This window comes from Dipteris shenzhenensis, chromosome 3, assembly GCF_047967505.1.
Source record: "Dipteris shenzhenensis isolate YYH24624 ecotype China chromosome 3, Dip_SZ_1.0, whole genome shotgun sequence".
Lineage (NCBI taxonomy): Eukaryota > Viridiplantae > Streptophyta > Polypodiopsida > Gleicheniales > Dipteridaceae > Dipteris > Dipteris shenzhenensis.
Window position 1 is genome coordinate 15780020 of NC_141598.1, and position 20381 is coordinate 15800400.

The 20381-nt window shown below is 43.2% G+C and overlaps 1 protein-coding gene across 2 annotated transcripts in view; it reads left to right on the forward strand.

Moving 5' to 3' along the window:
• Positions 1-987: 987 nt before the first annotated feature.
• RAD51C (RAS associated with diabetes protein 51C) overlaps positions 988-20381 on the forward strand; it is an 83086-nt gene continuing 63692 nt past the window's right edge. For both annotated transcript variants that reach the window (XM_087372484.1, XM_087372485.1), the window contains exons 1-3: positions 988-1323; positions 1397-1498; positions 16810-16932. In XM_087372484.1, the coding sequence (XP_087228610.1) occupies positions 1209-1323; positions 1397-1498; positions 16810-16932 (340 nt within the window). In that variant the 5' untranslated portion in view covers positions 988-1208. The remainder of the gene's footprint in view (positions 1324-1396; positions 1499-16809; positions 16933-20381) is intronic.

Consider the following 20381-nt stretch of genomic DNA (forward strand, 5'->3'; position numbering starts at 1 on the left):
CCTTGACGAAACCAGAACTGTAGACCCAGAACACTATATCAACACAACAACATTCGCTACTATTATAGCTTTTGCAGGAATGGGTACATCACTTTTATACCAATGCAGGCTTTCTTTGGTTTCACATGAAACATTTACAATGGCCGGCCTCGAAATGATCATGTCTCACTTTCAACCAAATCCAAGACAAGTAATGTTTATAGTGGTAATATATCGTTCCGAAGCATGCAACCTCTAGAGTTTCTTGAAATAAATTGCACGTGTGTTACAACAAAGGCCATCGCTCTATCCAACTTTCGTGCTAGGAGATTTCAACATTAATATCTTACAAACTTCTCAAAAGCAGCTGCAACTACAAAATCTCATGGAAGAAAATCACTTGCAATTAGTGAACAAAACCTCCACAATAATTTATGGGTCTCAAATTGACCACATTTGGACAAACGCACCTTTGACAAGCACTTTCTTCGGAACAATGCAAGCGTACTGGTCGGATCATGACCCCGTCTACATTGCATACCAACTCCCAGCGCGGTTGCCAATGTCAAAGCAAAATAGCTCCCAATTACCTTCCAATATTTAGATTTCCATTTTCTAAATAAAAGCAAAGATTTTACTAGCCTTCAAATAAAAAATTTCGTATCCTAATAAATTTGATTGGAACTACATAGCCTAATAAGTCTTCCAAGTGTCTAGAGACTCGCACAACTCACAAACAAAAGCCAATGCTCCTGTGCGTACATGCACTCTTGTTTTTGGCCTGCCATAGGTAGGTCTAAGTGAAGGCAATCCAACAAGAAGAGAAAATGGCCATTTTTTATTTTCAAAAAATCACAATTTTATACCTGTTGTGCTTTCCTCCTATGATAAGGGGAACCCAACACGATCTCCCAGGATGCCTTTCGTAAAAAGTACACCTTAGTGTCTCTAGAAATCCTCCACATTTTTACCCTCTCTCTCTCATGCTTTCAATTCATCTCTTCTCTCTCTCTCTCTCTCCCCCTCATCTCTTTCAATGCATCATCTCAGTCCTCTTTCTCTATTTGGATCTCGGGCAGGCCTTATGAATGATTTATTATCTTATGAATGATTTATTATCATTCACCTTGTTCTCCCTCTCTTTCTCTCTTTCTTCTTACTTTTTCAAATTCAAACTGCTGATGAAGTAGGAAGTGCTAGAGCCAAAAGCCAAAGCCATAGCCATAGCCATGGACTCGAACGCCGTCTGGCCTTTCCCCATTTCCCTAAGGTCCAAGCTCGCAGCAGCAGGCTACCGTACCCTTGCCTCTTTGCACAATGTCTCTCCTTCGGCTCTTGCTGCAGGTATCTCCTCTCTCCATCTTTGTCTTCCCTCCTCTCGTTTCTTTCGCTTATCCCCTTTTCCAATACCTTGCAGATATTCAAGTCTCGCAGGAAATGGCCCTACAAATCCTCAGGACATTGCGCGTTCTCGACAGCCCTTCTTCCAATGCTGCTGTCCCTTCTAATGTCCTTAGTGGTAAGTAGAGACATTCAAACATGGGATTCTTTTCGTGTTGTAGCTTTTGTTAGCCACAGCTTCTAATGCGATTCGTCTTCACTGTTAGATAATGCGGACATATAAATAATAGTTTTTAAATGCTAGACTTTGTTCAGCACTATGCTTGCGTCTCAGAACATTCATGCGCTTCTTCTATGGATCTGAATCTATGAGAAAATAAAAAAGCTAGCACATCTCTCCCTTCGGTTGTTCACTCCTTGTAATACGAAAGTTTTCATAGGTCATGTTGGTCTTTCGAGGATTCTCTCTTTCTCTCTCCCCCCCGTCCCCACCTCCCCCTTCTCTCTTATCAAGGCCATGCATATGAAGTTGTTACAGCGTATATACAAAATCACAGCAGTCATCATTAGCAATTCAAGCAAGTAACAGTCGTTACAATGAAAATATTGGTTGAACTAAGGAGAGTTGCATCCTCCACTCCCAAGCTTCAAAAGTAGTGTTGGGGTGAGAGGCCACAAATACGTGAATAGTCTTATGAAATTTGTCTACCGACAGCCATCACAATGCAAACACGTTGAGACACCTGAGCAACAGAACTAAAACATACATTTTCAACTGTGAGAGATTTGCAAGTTGGACTAACTGCTGTATTGAAGACCGATTTGCTAGTTGGACTGCTGATTGCTGCTAGCTGGAGCTTATGGGGAATGAGGGCTAGGGCTAAAGTATCCCATGCCCAGGCTGCCTAGCTGACTGTAAGCCAAAAGTCCTTTGTGGCTGTGCTCCTGGCTGTCTGGCTTTTGTAAAAGCCTACAAAGAAAGTGCTGCTGGGGCCTTGTGTATTGAAGAATGGAACTTGAAGGGAGAGTCGAGATAAGGAGTCATATCAATACATAAGAGGATGTGGTGTTTTTATAGCCCTTCCCCAAATCTCCTTCCAATGAGCCCTCTAGCTAATCTCTTGTAGTGCTAATCCCCCACTAACTCAGCCTAATGTTGCCCTTCATTACAGCCATCCCTTCCCAAAAAAATTTGCCCTCAAAATTACATGTGGTAACTGTCCAGAATGAGCATCGAGGATAGTGAAAGCAGCTCATCAATCAGCCAAGAGGTGAGGGTTTTGCACAACACTTCCAGGCTGCCAAGATTTCTCATCTTTAGGTAGGCCCTTCCATTTGATGAGATACTCCATGTAGTCCTTGTTATGAAGGACCTGGTCCTTGAAACTCATAATGCACATAAAATGTAGAGGATGTGGATCTCCTTATCCACAGGTGGCAGCTCAGACAAGACTTGCACATTTTGGCCCACATGTGGTAATTGGCTTCAATAGTGAAACATGAAACATGCCATGGAATTCTGCAGCGGGTAGTAGCTCCAGCTGATAAGCTACCTCCCCCCAACTCTATAGATGATTTTGTAATGGCCATAATATATGTGAGCAAGTTTGGTGTCGGTGTTTCCTTTAAGGAGGCATATCTCTTCTTGTGGAGTTGTAAGCGAACAACTTCCCTCTTTAAAGTCTAGATACTTCCTACGTTCATTTTTGCTTTGCTTGAGTATCTCCCCCCCTTTCCCCCCCAACCCTCACACACTTTTTTTTTAGTGAAAACTTTTGATTGATTATATTACAAGAGTAGCGGCCTCAAAACGAGGCAGCCCAAAATACATCAGCTGAAAATCTCAGTGTATGCTAGATATACATCATGATCTATATAGCACGTCTGCAAGCAATCAAAGAAGGATTGTTGTAGAGAACGCTTAAAAAAGCCAAATAAATAAAAGATGAAACTCCGATCTAGGTGGATGAAAATCAAAGAGCTCGAAAGACTTCCCAAAAGGAACAGTTGGGAATCTCGCTCGTAGGCGCTATCGAAGAAGATCAATGAACTCACGAGAACATGGACAAAACCAGAATAAATGAGGCACAATCTCTTGAGAACTCAAACATCTATGGCAATGAGTAGAAGCAATGTGTCTACGCGCCAACATCTGTCTAGATGGAAAAATGCCCAGAAGCACTCGCTAGAAGAAAACCTGTTGTGCCGAAGAGGAGTTTTGTAGGCCCAAAGCTGTTGTAATCTCTTTCTCCACCACTTGGATGGGCGATGTGCATTTGCCAAATAGAATTGCCTTTCTCTGAAACCCAAGGTCGAGGCAAAATGATTTTATACAATGCAGGCACCGTAATCTGAGATAGCTTCAAAGGGCAAGAAGAGGACCCTAGGGAAGTCAAAGTCTAATCCTCCAACCTGTCCTGAAGTTCCAAAGGAGGAATCGGAACAAAAGGTGAAAGCATATCAGCAATTTGTTGCCACAAAGCATGATAATGAGAGCCCAAGCCATACCGTGTAGCAGCCATAGAAAAAGGTAGCATAGAGCCATCATCATGGATAACATTAGCAACAGAAGTGGCCCTTAAAAGAAACAAAGTAGGAACGGCGAGGTTCCTGTAAAGCCAGTGGAGATTGAAAAACTGTCGACCAGTAAATGCTTTCAGCTCACAAAGAATTGCCCAGCAAAGACTATTGATCATGCCATTCCAGATGAGAGAGGACATGCTTCCAATCAAGAAGCAAACTGGAGATCAAAGGGCAACCAAGCAAAGTGCCATCGATGCGACCAAATAAGTAATTGATTTGCCAGTGACCAAAGACAAAAATATTAATATGTGTGACGAGAGATCTAATCATAAGAGCCCAAGGCTGATCACCTTGCAGCCTGTGAGCAGGATGTGCACCTGGATATTCATGATGTTCAAATCACCATGCATCTTATCTTAGGAGAACACAGTTGATGCATTGAAAGCAGCGTGCGACTCTTTCTGCCATGTTTGAAACGCTAGAAGATTTTCATAATCGTAGACATGAAAGAAGCAAGATCTGCCTTGGTGAATAGGATCAATGGCAAATAGAATAGATCTGCCAAATCATAAACAGAGAGAGCTTGCATCAAAGCAGAAAGATCATTCTGCATATTCTTCGGGGTAAAGAAAGAATCATTAGCATAGGCTTGAGCTGTTGCGATTTGCATCCAAATCCAAACCATGAAGGAAGCTTGTAGCCACGAGATGATTAATATATTGCAGCATAGGATGAGTAGCAATGGAATACAAATATGCACTAAAGGGGACATCCTTGACGGACCGAACAACGAAGAGTCCACTCATTAGAGAGATCTCCAGAAAGAATGCAAGTTGCATTGCTGTCCTTGTAAAGCTAGTAAATAATCTGCTGCATTTTTGTTCCAAACCCCAAAGCTCACATTGTTTGCGAGATGAATTCCCATTGAACTGTATCAAAGGCTTTTGCAATATCCACCTGTAAAAGCAGAACATCCTGTTGCATGTATTTGGCATATTCAATCCCAATATAAGCATTGGCAATATTATCTGTGATATGCCTATGGGGAACGAAGCCATATTACGAAGGATGCAGTCCATCATGCAAATAACCTTTAATACGATCAACAACCATTTTGGCTATGATCTTGTAAATGACTGGCATGAGTGTTATTGGTCTCCAATCAGTGAGCGAATCACATAGCTGCTTTTTTGGAAGGAGCTTGACAAGTCCTTTTTTCCATGACATAGGCATTTGCTGATTTTTCCATGCTGAATTAACCATTGGCAACAAAGTAGGCTTGAGGATATCCTTGAAGGCAAGGAAAAATTCCACAATGAGACCATCCCATCTTGGAGATTTCCATCTGCCACAAGATTTAACAACATCTGACAATTCTCTTTTAGTGAAAGGAATTTCCAATTCCAAAGCTTGAGCATTAGAGAGAATGGGATGGACATGTTGCAAAAAATGCTGGCGGCCAAACACAACCTGAGGAGAAAGAATTTCCACATGCTCAAAATGAGATGAAAAGTGTTGCACACAAAAAGCAGCAAGCTCTGAGCGAGATGAGGACCAAGAACCATGAGGCATTCGGATCCGACAAATATTAGCAGGCTGTCTTTTGTAATGCAAACTTTTAAAGAATTGCTTGGAAGAGCAACCTTTATCCAAAAAAGCACTTTGTCGAGATCGGGTCTCCCATTTAGCAAGATTTCTTTGATCATTCGATTGGAGGTAAAATTTAGCCTGACATAATAGCATGCTTTGTTCTGAGGACAAAGGTTGAAGATGATTGAGTTCAGTCAAACTCTGGTAGGTGTATTTGGCATGCTTCACGGTCTCCCGTGTGGGCTGCATGTAGGATTTACCATAATCCCGAATAATTGCTTGCATTCTTGCAACAAAAGCCTGCCATGCATAATCCAGATCAATGTGCATCTAATGAGAAAGAGGCTGAGTGGCATCAGAAACCATGACTTTAAAATCAGCATGGCCAAGGTAACCATTGTTTATCAACAAAAGGCGTTTGCAAGCCAATCTATCATCTGGAAAGTCATGCAAAGAGAGCCTCAGCCAAAGAGGAGCATGATTAGAATATGTGAAAGCATGGTCAATCCAAAGCTGACAAGTGATGGCATCAGAATGCTGCGGATCAACCCGATAGCATCTGTCCAAGCGTGCCTGATACGAAGATTGAGCATTATGTTGAAAGGTATAGCTCGTAAGCGTGGGTTGCAATTCCTTCCAGAGATCAACCAGAGACAACTGAAGCAAAAAATCAGACCATGCTTGCTTTTCAGAAGCCAACATGTGAGTGTGGCCTGAGGTATTATCTCTCGGTTGAGGAGCATTATTGAAGCCACCACAGATAAAAGCATAATGCCGCCAGGGATATTTATGCATAGCATTCCAAATCAAAGCTCGATTCCTGGAAGATTGAGGAGCATATACTGATGCAAATTCAAAGATGTCGCCTTGAACAAGGCATTGTAATATGTATGATCATCCATCGACCATCGTGATCATTGAAGGCCACAATAGGGTGAAGATCATGCTTAACCAAAAAGGCTACCCCAGAGAAAGAGGGCTCTCCACCATAGAAAATGTCATAACCAGCAAAATGTCCAGATTTACCAGCATACATATGCTGATTATGTTCTTGTAAAGTCACTATATCAGGCTGCAATTGGTGTAAATATAGGCAGACGAGTTTCCATTTTCGACCATCACACAAACCCTGTACATTCAAAGGGACACAGTATCCGGGCCTCGGCCTTGAGAAGAAAAATCAGCATGAGAAGAAGACAATGAGGCAGCAACTTCTTCTTCTGGAAAGAGGGTGCGATTGGTAGTCACCGTAGCCCAAGGCAAACCAATGCCACAGTTTTCAGTTGGTGTTTTGCCGTAAGAGGAAGCACCATTCCAAGTCCGGGAGGGCCAAGGTCTCCTACCCCAACCCTCACACACACACACACACACACAAAATAAAGATAAAAATAAATTTGATAGTAAATGTATCTCTTTACACACACACACACACACACACACACACACACGCACGCACGTAGAGAAAAAAAGAACCGTCAAGGAAACAAACAAATTCAGCAACCCATGAGGCGCTGAAATGAAAGAGGTGCTAGTTGTCTGCAGCCTGCCTCTCAAGAACTCAGCTCATTGCCTAGAGTATCCTAGAAGTAGATGCCAATAGCCAAGGTGGATTGGTATACAAGCAGCCAATGCCTTGATCCATGAGGATATAAAAAATACCAGCAGGCCAAGCCTTGCAGAGACGCATCGCCTTTTGGCAGTCTTCCTACAGTCCTCTGTACCTTACCTTGCCCCCAAATGGCATGTAGAGTATATATGATATCATGCCAAATATCAATAAGTGTGGCCGCAGGTTGGGGAGTGTCTCTATGTCTCTATGTCTAGTGGTCCGTTGCATAGGGTCCACGCTATGGGAATGAAAGTAGTATATAGCCTTCTGGTAGAATCTAAAACAAAGTAAAGGCCAACACACTGGGGTTGCCTCCTATGATGAGATCTTGAATCTTTCTCTTTAGGAAGTAGTATTCTTCTAGGTAATTGTTCTTGCCACAAAACCACAAGTATTTTTGTCCTATGATTTTGAGTTGATGTAGGTCTTCTTGTTAGGGTTTTTGTTGTTGGAGAACTTGTTCTTTGAGCACTATGCCTCTTCATTGCTATGGGAAAAGCCATGATTCTCTTGCCTTCTTTTATATTCTTCGAGTTAGGATGCTTCGACACGTCAAGTTAGCATCTGGCTAAATTTTGTAAGGTGGATACAAGGTGACGATGTTCATAACTCATTTATACCCCTATTGCATCTTATCATCAACTAGTGCATCTATTCTTGCTAGTTGAGCCATGAGACTCTTCATGTAGTTCACTTTTCCTTACTATTTGCAAAAAATAGACCATAACTCCTTCATCAAGTCAAACTGTATCTTAGTTTGCCAACTCTGAAATCCCTTTCCCTCAAACCTATTTATATAAGATTTTGATTTACAGTGAAGCTAGGTTTGTATAGTATGAAATCCCTTTCCCTATTAATGTAAGACTTGATCCCATAGTGAAGCTAGGTCTTACATATTGGCTTGAAGCACAAGGGTAATGTCTAATGCTTTTACAAATAATATTTGATCTCTAGAAATACCATGTCGATACATTTTTGTACAGAAGAATTCTGAGAGACCTAAACTTTGCCATAGACATGATAGTGGGGTCTAGACTTAGTCTTCTCGACTTTCATCTTACTCTTCAGGTGTTCTGCGTTTGATGACTCACAAGATGTAGCCATTGAAAGATTGTATGCTCTGAAGCTAAAAAAAACAATGCAACTATGGCAACATAGCAATACTTTAGAAAATGAAAAATATGAGAGGGAAAGAATGAGGGAGAAGTACAACGGGGAGAAAGTGAGAGAGAGAGGTGACACAAAAGATGTGGGTGTGAAGTGATGAGCCACACCACAAACTCATAGGTTTTATTAGGATTAGGTTTTTCACCCTATGACTGTCTTAAGACAGTCATAGGTGTCATATCTTTAATAAAGGGGTGGCAATGTGCCTTTACCCCAACAACCTCCCACCTAAAGGCCAATGTGCCTAAAGGGGAGAAAAGAATAAAAATTACAGCAATATACAGTTACTGTATACAAGACCATAAAATAAGAATGGTCTCATCCTAATCCCATGATGTGGCGGCAATGTGCAAACCGCTCTGTAGGCAAGCTCTTAGTGAGCAAATCTGCAGGATTATCATCAGTATGCACCTTCACAAGCTCAAGTCGCTTGTCTTCCAGTACCTCCCTGATGAAATGATATTTCACATCGGTCTTCTGATGAAAGACCGGATTCTTTGCCAACATGATAGCACTCTGACTATCACAATGTAAAACTGGCATATCTCCTGTAATGCCCAAATCTCCCACCAGCCGAGTAAGCCATATTGCTTCCTTGCAAGCCTCAGTGGCTGCAACATATTCAGCTTCAGTAGTTGACAGTGCAACGCATTTCTGCAACCGAGACACCCATGATATAGCACCTCCTGCAAATGTGAAAATATAACCGGTAGTAGACTTCCGGTTATTTGCATTCCCTGCATAGTCTGAATCTGTAAAACCATGCACCAATGCATCCTGCCTACCATAGCATATGCACAAGTCTTTGGTACCCTTGAGATACCTCAAGACACCTTTCACTGCTTCCCAGTGCCGCTTGCCTGGATTTGCCATATACCTGCTGATGACTTCCACCGCAAAAGCAATATCCGGACGAGTGGCAACCATGGCATACATCAAAGAACCAACTGCAGATGCATACGGAACCTTGGCCATTTCAGCCCTATCATCATCTGATCTGGGGCTGTCCTTACTGCTGAGTTTTAAATGTGGAGGCAACGGGGTACTAATAGACTTCCCCCCCTCCATTTTAAACCTCTGCAGTACTTTGTCAATGTACTCCTTCTGTGACAGAAACAAAAGTCCCTTGGACCTGTCACGAGTAATCCGCATGCCAAGAATATGGTTTGCATCACCCAAGTCTTTCATGTCAAAAGACTTATGCAGTTGTTTCTTCAAAGCACTAATCTCATACTGAGATTTACTGGCAATCAGCATGTCATCCACATATAGAATGAGTAGCATCAAACTGCCATCCTTTGCCCGTTTGGTGTACAAGCAATGATCGGTCTCACACCTATGATACCCTTGGGACTGCATGAAGGCATCAAACTTCTTGTACCATTCTCTTGGCGCCTGCTTGAGTCCATACAAGCTCCTCTTGAGCTTACACACAAGTTGCTCTTTCCCTTTAACAGCATATCCCTCTGGCTGACTCATATAGATCTCATCATGGAGATCTCCGTGAAGAAAAGCAGTCTTCACATCCATCTGACATAAATCCATGTCCTCATGAGCAACAAGAGCTAACACTGCTCTCAAAGTAGTCATCTTGACTACAGGGGAAAAAATCTCATCAAAGTCAATGCCCTTCTCCTGCTTAAATCCCTTGGCAACCAATCTGGCCTTATACCTTGGTAAAGCATTTGAATCCACTTTGACTTTGTAAACCCACTTGCATGGCAAAACCTTTCTGCCTGCAGGTAGCTGCACCAAGTCCCATGTATCATTTTGAAGTAGGGAGTCCATTTCAGATTGCATGGCTTTCTCCCACTTCCTTTTCTCTGTTCTTCCCATAGCTTCCTTGAAGCTGGAAGGCTCACCACAATCTATCAGCATAATAAAATCAGCCACATTATTGGCTCCTGGAACAAACCTGTCAGGAGGCCGTTGTACACGGGTGCTCCTCCTAAACAAATGTTCCGGATTAGGCTGCTGTCTAGCCTGTTCGTCATGCATGACGGGTGGCTGTACCACCATATCTGGCTGTTCTACAGCCCCATTTGCTGGCATATCCAGTGGTGCATCATTGGCAAAATTATCTGGCTGATTTTCAGCCTGTATACCCTCTTGAGCAGGGTTATCTGCAGCAGCCTGTTGCTGCATATTAATGGGCATTCTTTGCTGTCCGACATCATCATAAACAACCCTCCTGTATTCCACAGGTTGCACGGGTTCTTTGTGTACACTATCCTCTTTAAAGATGACATCATTGCTGCGTATAATCTTCTGTTTAACGGGATCCCATAACCTGTACCCCATTTCACCTTCATCACCATAACCCATAAAGATGCATCTGGAAGACTTTGGCTCTAGTTTGGTGCGCAATTCTTTGCGTATATGAGCAAAGCACTCGCAGCCAAACACACGTAAGTGCTTATATGAAGGTGGCTTGCCAGACCACACCTCCTCTGGCACTTTCAACTCCAAAGCCTTGTTCGGCGACCTGTTAATTATGTGAACTGCTGTTTGCACGGCTTCTGCCCAAAAGCCATGGGGCAATGCAGCATAAGACAACATACATCGAACCTTCTCCTGAATAGTTCGATCCATCCGCTCACTCACACCATTTTGAGATGCATTATGAGGGGCTGTGAGTTCCTGTTTAATGCCCTTAGCTTCGGAAAACTGTACAAAAGCATTTGACACATCCTCACCCCCATTATCGGATCTGAGGCATTTCAGCATGCGACCTGTCCATTTCTCAACCTGAGCGACAAACTTCTTGAAAGCATCTAAGGCATCGCTCTTATGCTTCAAGAAATAGACCCACACTTTGCGTGTGGCATCATCAATAAAAGTAATGAAATACTTTGCACCCCCTAGTGATAGCTGTGGCATCTCACACAAATCAGTGTGCACTAGATCAAGCGGTGCTCTAATCTGGGGAGTTCTCCTCTTATGAGGAGTCATAGAATGCTTTCCAAAAATGCAATGATCACAAGTAGGCAAATCTGAAAATGAAAGAGACGGCAGATAACCCAAACGTGACAGTTCTTGCATTCCTTTAACGGACATGTGTCCCAACCGGCTATGCCACAATGAAACCTTTGGCAGCTCGGTTATGGCAACAACATGATTACCTACATTGGAAACATAAAGAGGGTACAAGATATCACTCTTATAACCCTCAGCCACTACAACTTGGCCATCAGTAATCACCCATTTGGAATCCCCAAATGTGGTGTGGTAACCACTGTCATCCAACAAGCCAGTGCTAATCAGATTTTTCTTGATTTGCGGCACATGGCGAACACCATCAAGCATAAATATGCATCCATCAGGGAATACTATCTGTATACTGCCAATCCCTGCAATCTGACATGCATAGTTGTTCCCAAGGTGAACAACTCCATGAGTACCTGTGTAGGAAGTAAACCACTCCCTATGAGGAGTAACATGAAAAGAAGCACTTGAATCCAAGAGCCAGGTGTGCATGTCATGACCATCAATAACCAATGTATGTGCAATTACAGCAGAAGAGCATAAAACATCATGCCTGTCACTTTCACTGTCTTCTGCTGCAACATTCACTGCATCCAAGTCATCTGCCTTGGCCTTGCCTTTGCCTTTGCTTCCACTGCGTGCATCCTTTGCCTCAGCCTTCTTGGCTTTCTGATCCCGTATAAACTTGAAGCACTTAGACTTCACATGTCCCTTCTTGCCACAATAAAAGCATTCAATATCCTTTTTGCCACGGGACTGACTGCGGGATTTGGACTTACTAGCAGATCTCCCCTTCTGCTGAGTCCTGCCTCTTTCCTGTACCTGCAAAGCATTTGAAGACTTGCTGCCCGCATTATTCTTCCTGCTCATCTCCTCCATAAGGAGAGAGCTCTCTACATCAGCATATATAAGAGTGACATTTGAATTAGACAGGGTGGTCTTGAAAGTGTCCCAACTCTCAAGAAGGGTACACAACAAGAAAGTAGCCTTGAACTCCTCATCAAGGTTCAACCCCTGTGCAATCAGCTGTGTAAAGATGGCATTGAACTCACTCAAGTGTGAGGTCATAGCTGTACCTTCCTTCATATCAGCTTCTTCAACCAATAAACCTTACTGGCTGAACTCTTTTGGGCATACAACTCTGCTAGCCTCTGCCATAGGCCATAAGAGGTCTTTTCAGCCTGAACATTGAACACAAGAGAATCACTGAGAGTAAGCATGATAGCAGCCCTAGCGGACAAATCTAGCTCCTCCCATTCATCATTTGACATCCCAGATGGCTTGACACCCTTCACCCTTATGGGCTTAGAAATCTTCTTCAGCAAAAGTACATTCAAACACTGTTCTGCCCATAATGCATAATTGTGTGCCCCTTCCAATTTCTTTATGTTCAGAATTGATGATTCACTTCCCCCTGATGCCATATCAGATAAGGAAAGTACCTGACTCCCTGTAAGTCAAAAATGACTGAATAAAGTTCTGATTTCTCAGAAAAACCTGCTCTATCAAGAGCCAGGAGCACTCACAATAGTGCTGTTTTTACTGTCAAAAAATCTGCAGCAAAACAGAAAATTTCCCTCCAGTTACTGTACCTTCTGACACACTGTACCGTGCTCAAATAGGCATAAAACAGTAATTTCAGAATGCTGCAGCTGTTCCACAAGTGCTTTATCAGTGCATCATCAGCTGACGAAGCACAAAACACTGCTGTCCTGATCACTTCTCCCACCTCAGATGAGGTATTGCACTGATTTTATATGCATAAACCACTTGTCATACACTGTTTTGTTCACTGAAAAGAGGCTCCAGACACTTCAGCCTGTCACAAACCTGCAACAGAAAATGGGACAAATCTCAAGCAATCACCCTTCGGCCAAGGGGATAAAAGGCATCTGAAGATCTCAAACAGTAACTCAAGTGCTCTCAAGCAAAATCTGGGCAAAAGCCCCTTGATTTGACACCTGTGCCAAGTGAAAAACACCTCAACACTGAGGTAGCATACAAAATACAGCGCTCTCCTAGCACTTTCACCTGACAATGCAATGCATAAACAGCCCTGTGTACACAATAACAACACAGATCCCAACGTACAAACACTAAAGAGAAAATCTTTTGAGCACTGTCAACGATGGACAGTTAGGGACCGAGTAAACTCGATGCGCCCTGGCCAAGCGTGGCGCAACTGAGATTTTTCAAGGTGTCGTACACAAAATGTGACCTGCAGAAATGTCACTGAATACACTGCGGAAACAAGACCAATGTGGGCTCCCTGGCTCCACACTGCCTCAAGGCATACATTGCATAAACTTCCAGGCAAAAGCCCTTTGAAAATGTCACCCAAAAGCTGAGATTTGCACTCAGCAAAAGCATAAAGCCCTTTGCAAAGTCAAGGCATTACCTTCCGGAAACAAGATAACTGTGCAACCACCACACACTGTGGTACTAGCCACCTCAAGCACGAGGGATAGGAGGGTACTTGCTGTACCTTCAACACACAGTTTTAAGAACTGAACAGTCGGGAATGCTCTCTCTTTTTCTTCTTTCCCCAAAGAAAAACTGTTGTACTTTCTGTATTTGTGTACTTGTGTAGGGTACCATTGTACCTGCTGTACCTGTGCAGGGTACAGATCCAAAACTGCTGTACTTTTTGTACCTGTGTACTTGTGTAGGGTACCACTGTCCCTGCTGTACTTGTGCAGAGTACAGATCCAAAAAAAAAAAAAAAAATGAAAATGCACTTCCCTGACGCAGCTCCCTGACTCAGTTCGTACGGCGGCGTCCGTACAGTACGGATGCCTGTACGGTGTTTGTATGGCGGTACGGATGGCCGTACGTCCGTACACGAGCTCCCTGCGCGCGCGCGCCTGTGTGTCGCCCTGCTCGATGCCCTGAGGCTGCCCCGTACAGCTTCTCTCGACGCTGCCCCGCTGCAGTCCGCTCTGGTGTCCGCGTTGCCCGCGCTGCCTGCGCGTGCACCTGCGCACCGCCTCTCTGCCTGCGATGCCCAGCTCCACCCGCGCTGCCTGCACGCTGCTCCGATGTGAGCTCGCTACTGCCGCTACTGAGGGCACGAGGCCCGAGGGGATAGGGAGGGGTAGAGGGAGAGGTAGGCAGGAGTGGAGAGGGAGAGATGAAGGCTCTGATACCAGTTGAGAGGGAAAGAATGAGGGAGAAGTACAACGGGGAGAGAGTGAGAGAGAGAGGTGACACAAAAGATGTGGGTGTGAAGTGATGAGCCACACCACAAACTCATAGGTTTTATTAGGATTAGGTTTTTCACCCTATGACTGTCTTAAGACAGTCATAGGTGTCATATCTTTAATAAAGGGGTGGCAATGTGCCTTTACCCCAACAAAATATCCTTCTGTAGAAGGAAGGTGACAGTCCAAAAAGAAGACCAGCAGCTTCTATGCAGCTCAATGATGAAATACGTGTTAGAAAATGAAAGGCTATCCTACGTTGGAAGACAGATAGATGGGCCTAGGAGTTACACATGAAGTGTTTCACTATGGAATCAAGCTTGGTCAACATGTGCAACACTTCACAATCATTCATGTGTGTGCAAGCCAGCAATTAGACTGTGCATCAAGACAAATATAGAAGCAACACTTAAATATTTTTGTCCGTCCCCAAACTGGACACATTACAGTTGCTGCGTGCTTGCATTAGTGATGACCAAGAATGGATCATCCCATGATGCGAATTTCATTATCGGAGCTGTCGTGGCCAACCGTTGTAGGTCGTGGAAGGCTTGCAAAGCTGTGCCGGTCACGGATATCTTTTACCAGGGAGTCTTCAGTTATTTTAATAAGTTGGTTAAGGGTGTGAGGTAGTGGAGAATCCAGGCATATGTGAACTGTAGCACTGGCAAAGCCCTATGGAAGATCACCGTCGTGGGGATTGCCCAACTTGTGATAGCTTGAATTTCTTCAGGGTCCAAGTAAATGCCATTTGCATTGATGATGTAACCCAAATATTGGATTTCTATTAGGTGAAACTCGTCGGGGGATTGCCCATCTTGTGATGGCTTGAATTTTTTCAGGGTCCAAGTGAATGGTCCAAGTGAATGCCATTTGCGCTGATGATGTAAACCTATGGTTTACACCCATTGTTGGGTGCTAATGACATCAGTGGGGATGTCATAGTAGCTAGTCCCTGCTATGCATGATGGAGTTTATGGTTTTCAATCTTATGAGTGACTATCGTGAGATTGAAACTGCACTATGTTGTGTTTTTAGAGGATGAGTTTGGGAATGTTCTTGGATTCATCTAGGTATATTCTGCTCTTGGTTCCATTCCAGTAGTCCCTCACCTTTCCTTCATGGGGAGGCGTTAGAACATGGAGTCAAGTTGAGTGTGTTTTAGTGTGTTCTACTAGGAGTTCTAGTAGAGTCTTATATTTGAGTGCCACGTGTCATATTGGGAGCCATCCCATATACATTTGTGCACTCTAGTGTGTATGCCTATCCCATAAAGGCTTGTACTTGTTACTTGTCAAAATCATTCAATCTAATCAAGCCTACAAGCCTTTTTTTTTTGGTGGGAAGAAATCTTTTATTGCTGTAAAATAATTACATTCATAGTTACTTCAAAAACGAAGTAGCTACTACTCAACTAAAGATCTCAGTATAAGCTGTATACACATCTTGATCAATCAAATGAGTCTGAAAACAATCGTAGAATGATTGTTGCAGAGAGCGTTTGAAAAAAAGAAAAGATGAAAATAGTGGATCACCAAAGACTCTATGATTTCTGTCCATCCATAAAGTCCATAGGGTCCAATAGCGCACCCATACAAAAATAAATCAAAACCCTGTCTCTGTGGATGAAAACCAAACAACCAGAAAAATCTGCCAAAAGTAACAGTAGGAAATCGCGCTCGAAGCCTCTATCGGATGAGAGCAATGAGATTAGAAGTATGTGGACAGAACCAAAAAATGTGAAGCACTGATTCAGTAGAGTGCTGGCATCTGTGACAAACAGCTGAAGCAATATGTCTGTGTGCGAGTAACTGTCCGGATGGAAAAATGCCAAGGAGAACTCGCCATAGGAAAAGCTGTTGTCCTAATCAAGCCTACAAGCACTTTGGTCTACATGTGAGTACTTTCTTTTGGTTCATGCTCTTTCATTATGTCTTTCATACTTTCTAGTTGTTTCCTTTGCTTTCGTCCTCCATAGTTGTCTTCCCTTCAAACCCTACCTGCTCTCCCTACTCCACTATGTTCCTTCACCAAGGTGCCACTGTTTTGAGGATCTAGGTTTGTGGGATCTAATTCTAGTAATAGTATTGGGTATGGCTCAATATATTCAGTCTTGAAGACATTGAGGGGTGTGCTAGATTTGGGGTTGCCTCTTGGCTTATTAGATTGTAATGAGTGGTATGTATACAAAGATGGTGTTTATTTGGTTTTAATGGATTTAAATACATACAAATTGCTATAAATGGTTAAAAAGTTTATAAAGACATAGGCAACATGCAATTGTAAAGTTGTTTTCAATGGGTTTGGAATGTCATGATGTATGTTATGGTGTATGATTTTCAACAATGATTGTGCTTTGCTTGCTTTATAGTGTAATGAATTGCATGGGTCTGATCTCCCAGATCTATTTTTCAGGAGCAAGAACAGCATGGGACTTGCTTTGTCATGAAAAAGAAAGAAAACGTATCACCACATTTTGTACGGAGCTGGATTCTCTTTTCGGAGGAGGGATAGGCTTGAAGGAAGTAACGGAAATCTGTAAGCTGCTTGTCTTGAAAAATAATAGTTCAATGTTTGGTTTGTGTGCATATGACGGTTTTGAGCATGTTCTTAGATCTCTCTCTCTCCCCCCGAGGACGCTAATAAATTCTACTTCTACTTCTACTTCTCTCTCTCTCTCTCTCTCTCTCTCCCTTTCCACCCACACACTTTTTTTTGGTAAAATCCATTGTATTTATATGCTCATGAATTTACAATATGGGAAGTCTCCCACACACTAGCAAAGAACTCCGAAAGAGAGCCCGATAGAAGAACTCAAAAACAAGTAGAGAACACTTCAAGGCAAGTAGCATCCAAATCCCTTGCAGCAAGACTGTCATGTAAAGACTGCTTAAGGGACATTCTGAAGAAAATATATGCCTGAGGAAACTGTTGACCCATCCTAGAATGCAGTCTCTGTGTCCAGATGGTCCATAATACCCAAAAGCGAGTCCAATGAAAGAAAAGGAGTAATGGAGACATCTGAGATGAGCAGCATCCAAACATCCAGAAAAGTTTCCCAAATCTGATAGAAGGGAACCGAAGCCGCAGTAAATGAGAAACATGAGTGATCAATGTGCGAGAGTGCGGGCAAAACCATAATAAGTGAGGAACTGTCTCGCGGGGATGAGAGCAACGGGGGCAGAAAGGAGAAGCAATGCGGCGAGCTGCCAATTTCACCCCAATGGAAAAGGCTCCCACTATACCTTTCCACCCACACACACACACACACACACACACACACACACACACACACACACACACATACACACACACACACACATGATATATACGCGCGTGCACTCTGTGTGTGTGTGTGTAGGGTTTTGATGCCTCCATCTTGGATTTTAGATCGAGGAATTAGATTTGGTCTATGAATCGTCGTGCTAAGTGGAGGCGCAAAAGAGTGCCACAGCTTTGGAGCTGTAAATTGCCTCTTCGTTAACATGTGCTTTTATAGTAGGTGATGATTCCATTTGGTCAACTCCTAGCACAATGACATATTGCTCTTGTTGTTTGTCATAGATGTCTGGCTCCTAGGAAATCCTTGATACATCTCTTTTGGCACTGCCTTATCACTTGTGACTTCTTGCTTCTTTTGCAATAGCGTATGCGAGCTAGATCTTGGAATTATCGCCATAATTCATTGCAGTGACCAATTTATAGTCAATAAGTGAGCTAGGGGCACTTTTCCCTCATTAGAGGTTAATTCTCCCTAACCACAGTTAGGATCCCTAACTATGGTTAGTGGATAGGATTAGGTTTTGTCACTTAGACAAAACCTTCTCCTTTGTATGTTTCTTTCATCTCTTCTATTCAGACGTTTTATGTGGCTTGCCCTCCATCTCTCTTTTTCCTTCATTTGGTATTAGAGCCTGTGTGCTTTCTTGCAAACTAGCCCACCGTACAGCCTGCTTGTCTTCCCTCAGCCAGCTCGCCATTTTGTACAATTGTTCCTGTTGCCGCCATTGTAAAGTTCACCGTACAACGTCTGTACACTGTACGGCGCCCGTACTTGCTGCTCATTTCGGCCGTGTGCAACTTGTAGGAACAATGTGGTATAGGATGCCATTTTAGCAAGTCTGTGCGCCCCCCTAGGACAGTTTTTGGCCCTTGAAACGGAAAGGTTTATCAGCCGGAGAGGCAATTGCTACAATTTTCTGAGCCAATGTCTGACTGAGCTTTAAGCAAATTTTTGGGGGCAGATTTTCTTGCTTTGTAAGCTTTGTAGATTTATCTACAAATTTGGGGCTTTTGCAGGCAAATTGCAAATTTGGGGCTTTCAGCAAATTTGCCCTCTTTTGGTTGCAATTGCCCGCTAGAATTTGGGGCTTTTGGCATTTGGATGCAATTTGGCAATATACAAGCTGTTTGGCATCTTTGCAGGCAGTTTTAGACTCAGTTTGAGTCACATTGTAGACATTTGTCATTTTTGCAGTGTTATTTTGGCAGTTTTTGGGCATTTGTAGGACATTTTGGGTGCATTTTGAGCCTTTGATTTGTAGGATCGGATCGGAGAGAGAGTGCAGATAGCAAAACGTAGTGCAAGTCTTAGCCGTCACGTCAAACTTGGATAAACCAAAACAAAGAAGTACAAGGTACAAGTACTTAGACCTAGGACTAAGTGTCCTAGGTGTCACATAGGACTAAGTATCCTATGTGGCCTAAAAGACACTAACACTATAAGTGTCTTTATTTATGCCTACAAGGCACATACCATGGCCTATAGGGCATCACTAGAACCACCAGAGGATGGTCTGCAAACCCCCCTCCATGGGATGGGCTGAAGTACTTTGGAAACGTCTCAGAATACCTGGTATTTTCTAGTCATGGTGGCAGATGTTCATCCAAAAGGATATAGCCACCTATGAATGTACCAGGGATGTCAGATCATGTAACAAAGGGAACCAAGTGTAAAGCCTGTCGAAAGACTTCGAACTTGGGACGAGGAAGTGCCTTGGTAAACATATTTGCTGTGTTGTCCTCTGTGGGAAGATAGGACAACTCTATGTCTCCCGTTGACAACCGCTCCCGAACATAATGATAGTGAACTTCAATATGCTTGGTACGTGCATGAAACATTGGGTTACGCGCAATGGCCAAAGCACTCTGGCTGTCAGTGTAGACAATAGTGGAGGATGTCTGGTGAATACCAAGATCTGTAAGTAATTGTCAAAGCCAAACACACTCTACTGTTGCGGTGAAAGCTGCCCTGTACTCAGCCTCACAGCTAGACGTGGCAAATGTTGGTTGCTTCTTGCTGAGCCAAGAGATACATGAATTGCCAAGCAAAAAACAATTGCTAGTATGTGACACTCTGGTGTCGGAACATCCTGCCGAGTCTCTATCTGTGTAAGCATGCATGGTAAGTGAACCCTGATCACCATAGATGAGGGCTAAATCCAGAGTGCCTTTGAGATATCTGAAGACTCTCTTCACTGCCTGCCAATGCTGTGAACTGGGCATTTGAATGAATCTGCTGAGCTGAGATACTGCATACTGCAAGTCAGGCTTGTTGTGACATAAATAAATAAGGCATCCAACAACCTGCTGATAAGAGTGATATCGCATGGTGGGCTCCCATCATGAGCTGAGAATTTGAAGCCAGGGTCCACTGGAGTAGAGATTGGCTTGCAATCCTCAAAGTAAAAACGATCAAGGAGCTGTCAATATACTTGGACTGAGACATCATGATACCCCCCTCAACATGAGCAAACTGAATGCCCAAATAATAATGGAGGCGTCCCATGTTTGACATGTCAAAAATCTGCTGCAAATCAGCCTTGAAAGCTGCAATTTGCTGAGTATTTGGGCCCGTGATGAGCATATCATCCACATATTAAATCAGCACTAAAAAATCAGATCCACTCCCACGGACATAAAGAGTGGGTTCTGTGGGACTATTCTGAACCCAAGGGATAGTAAGTGTGCATGAATTTTGGCATACC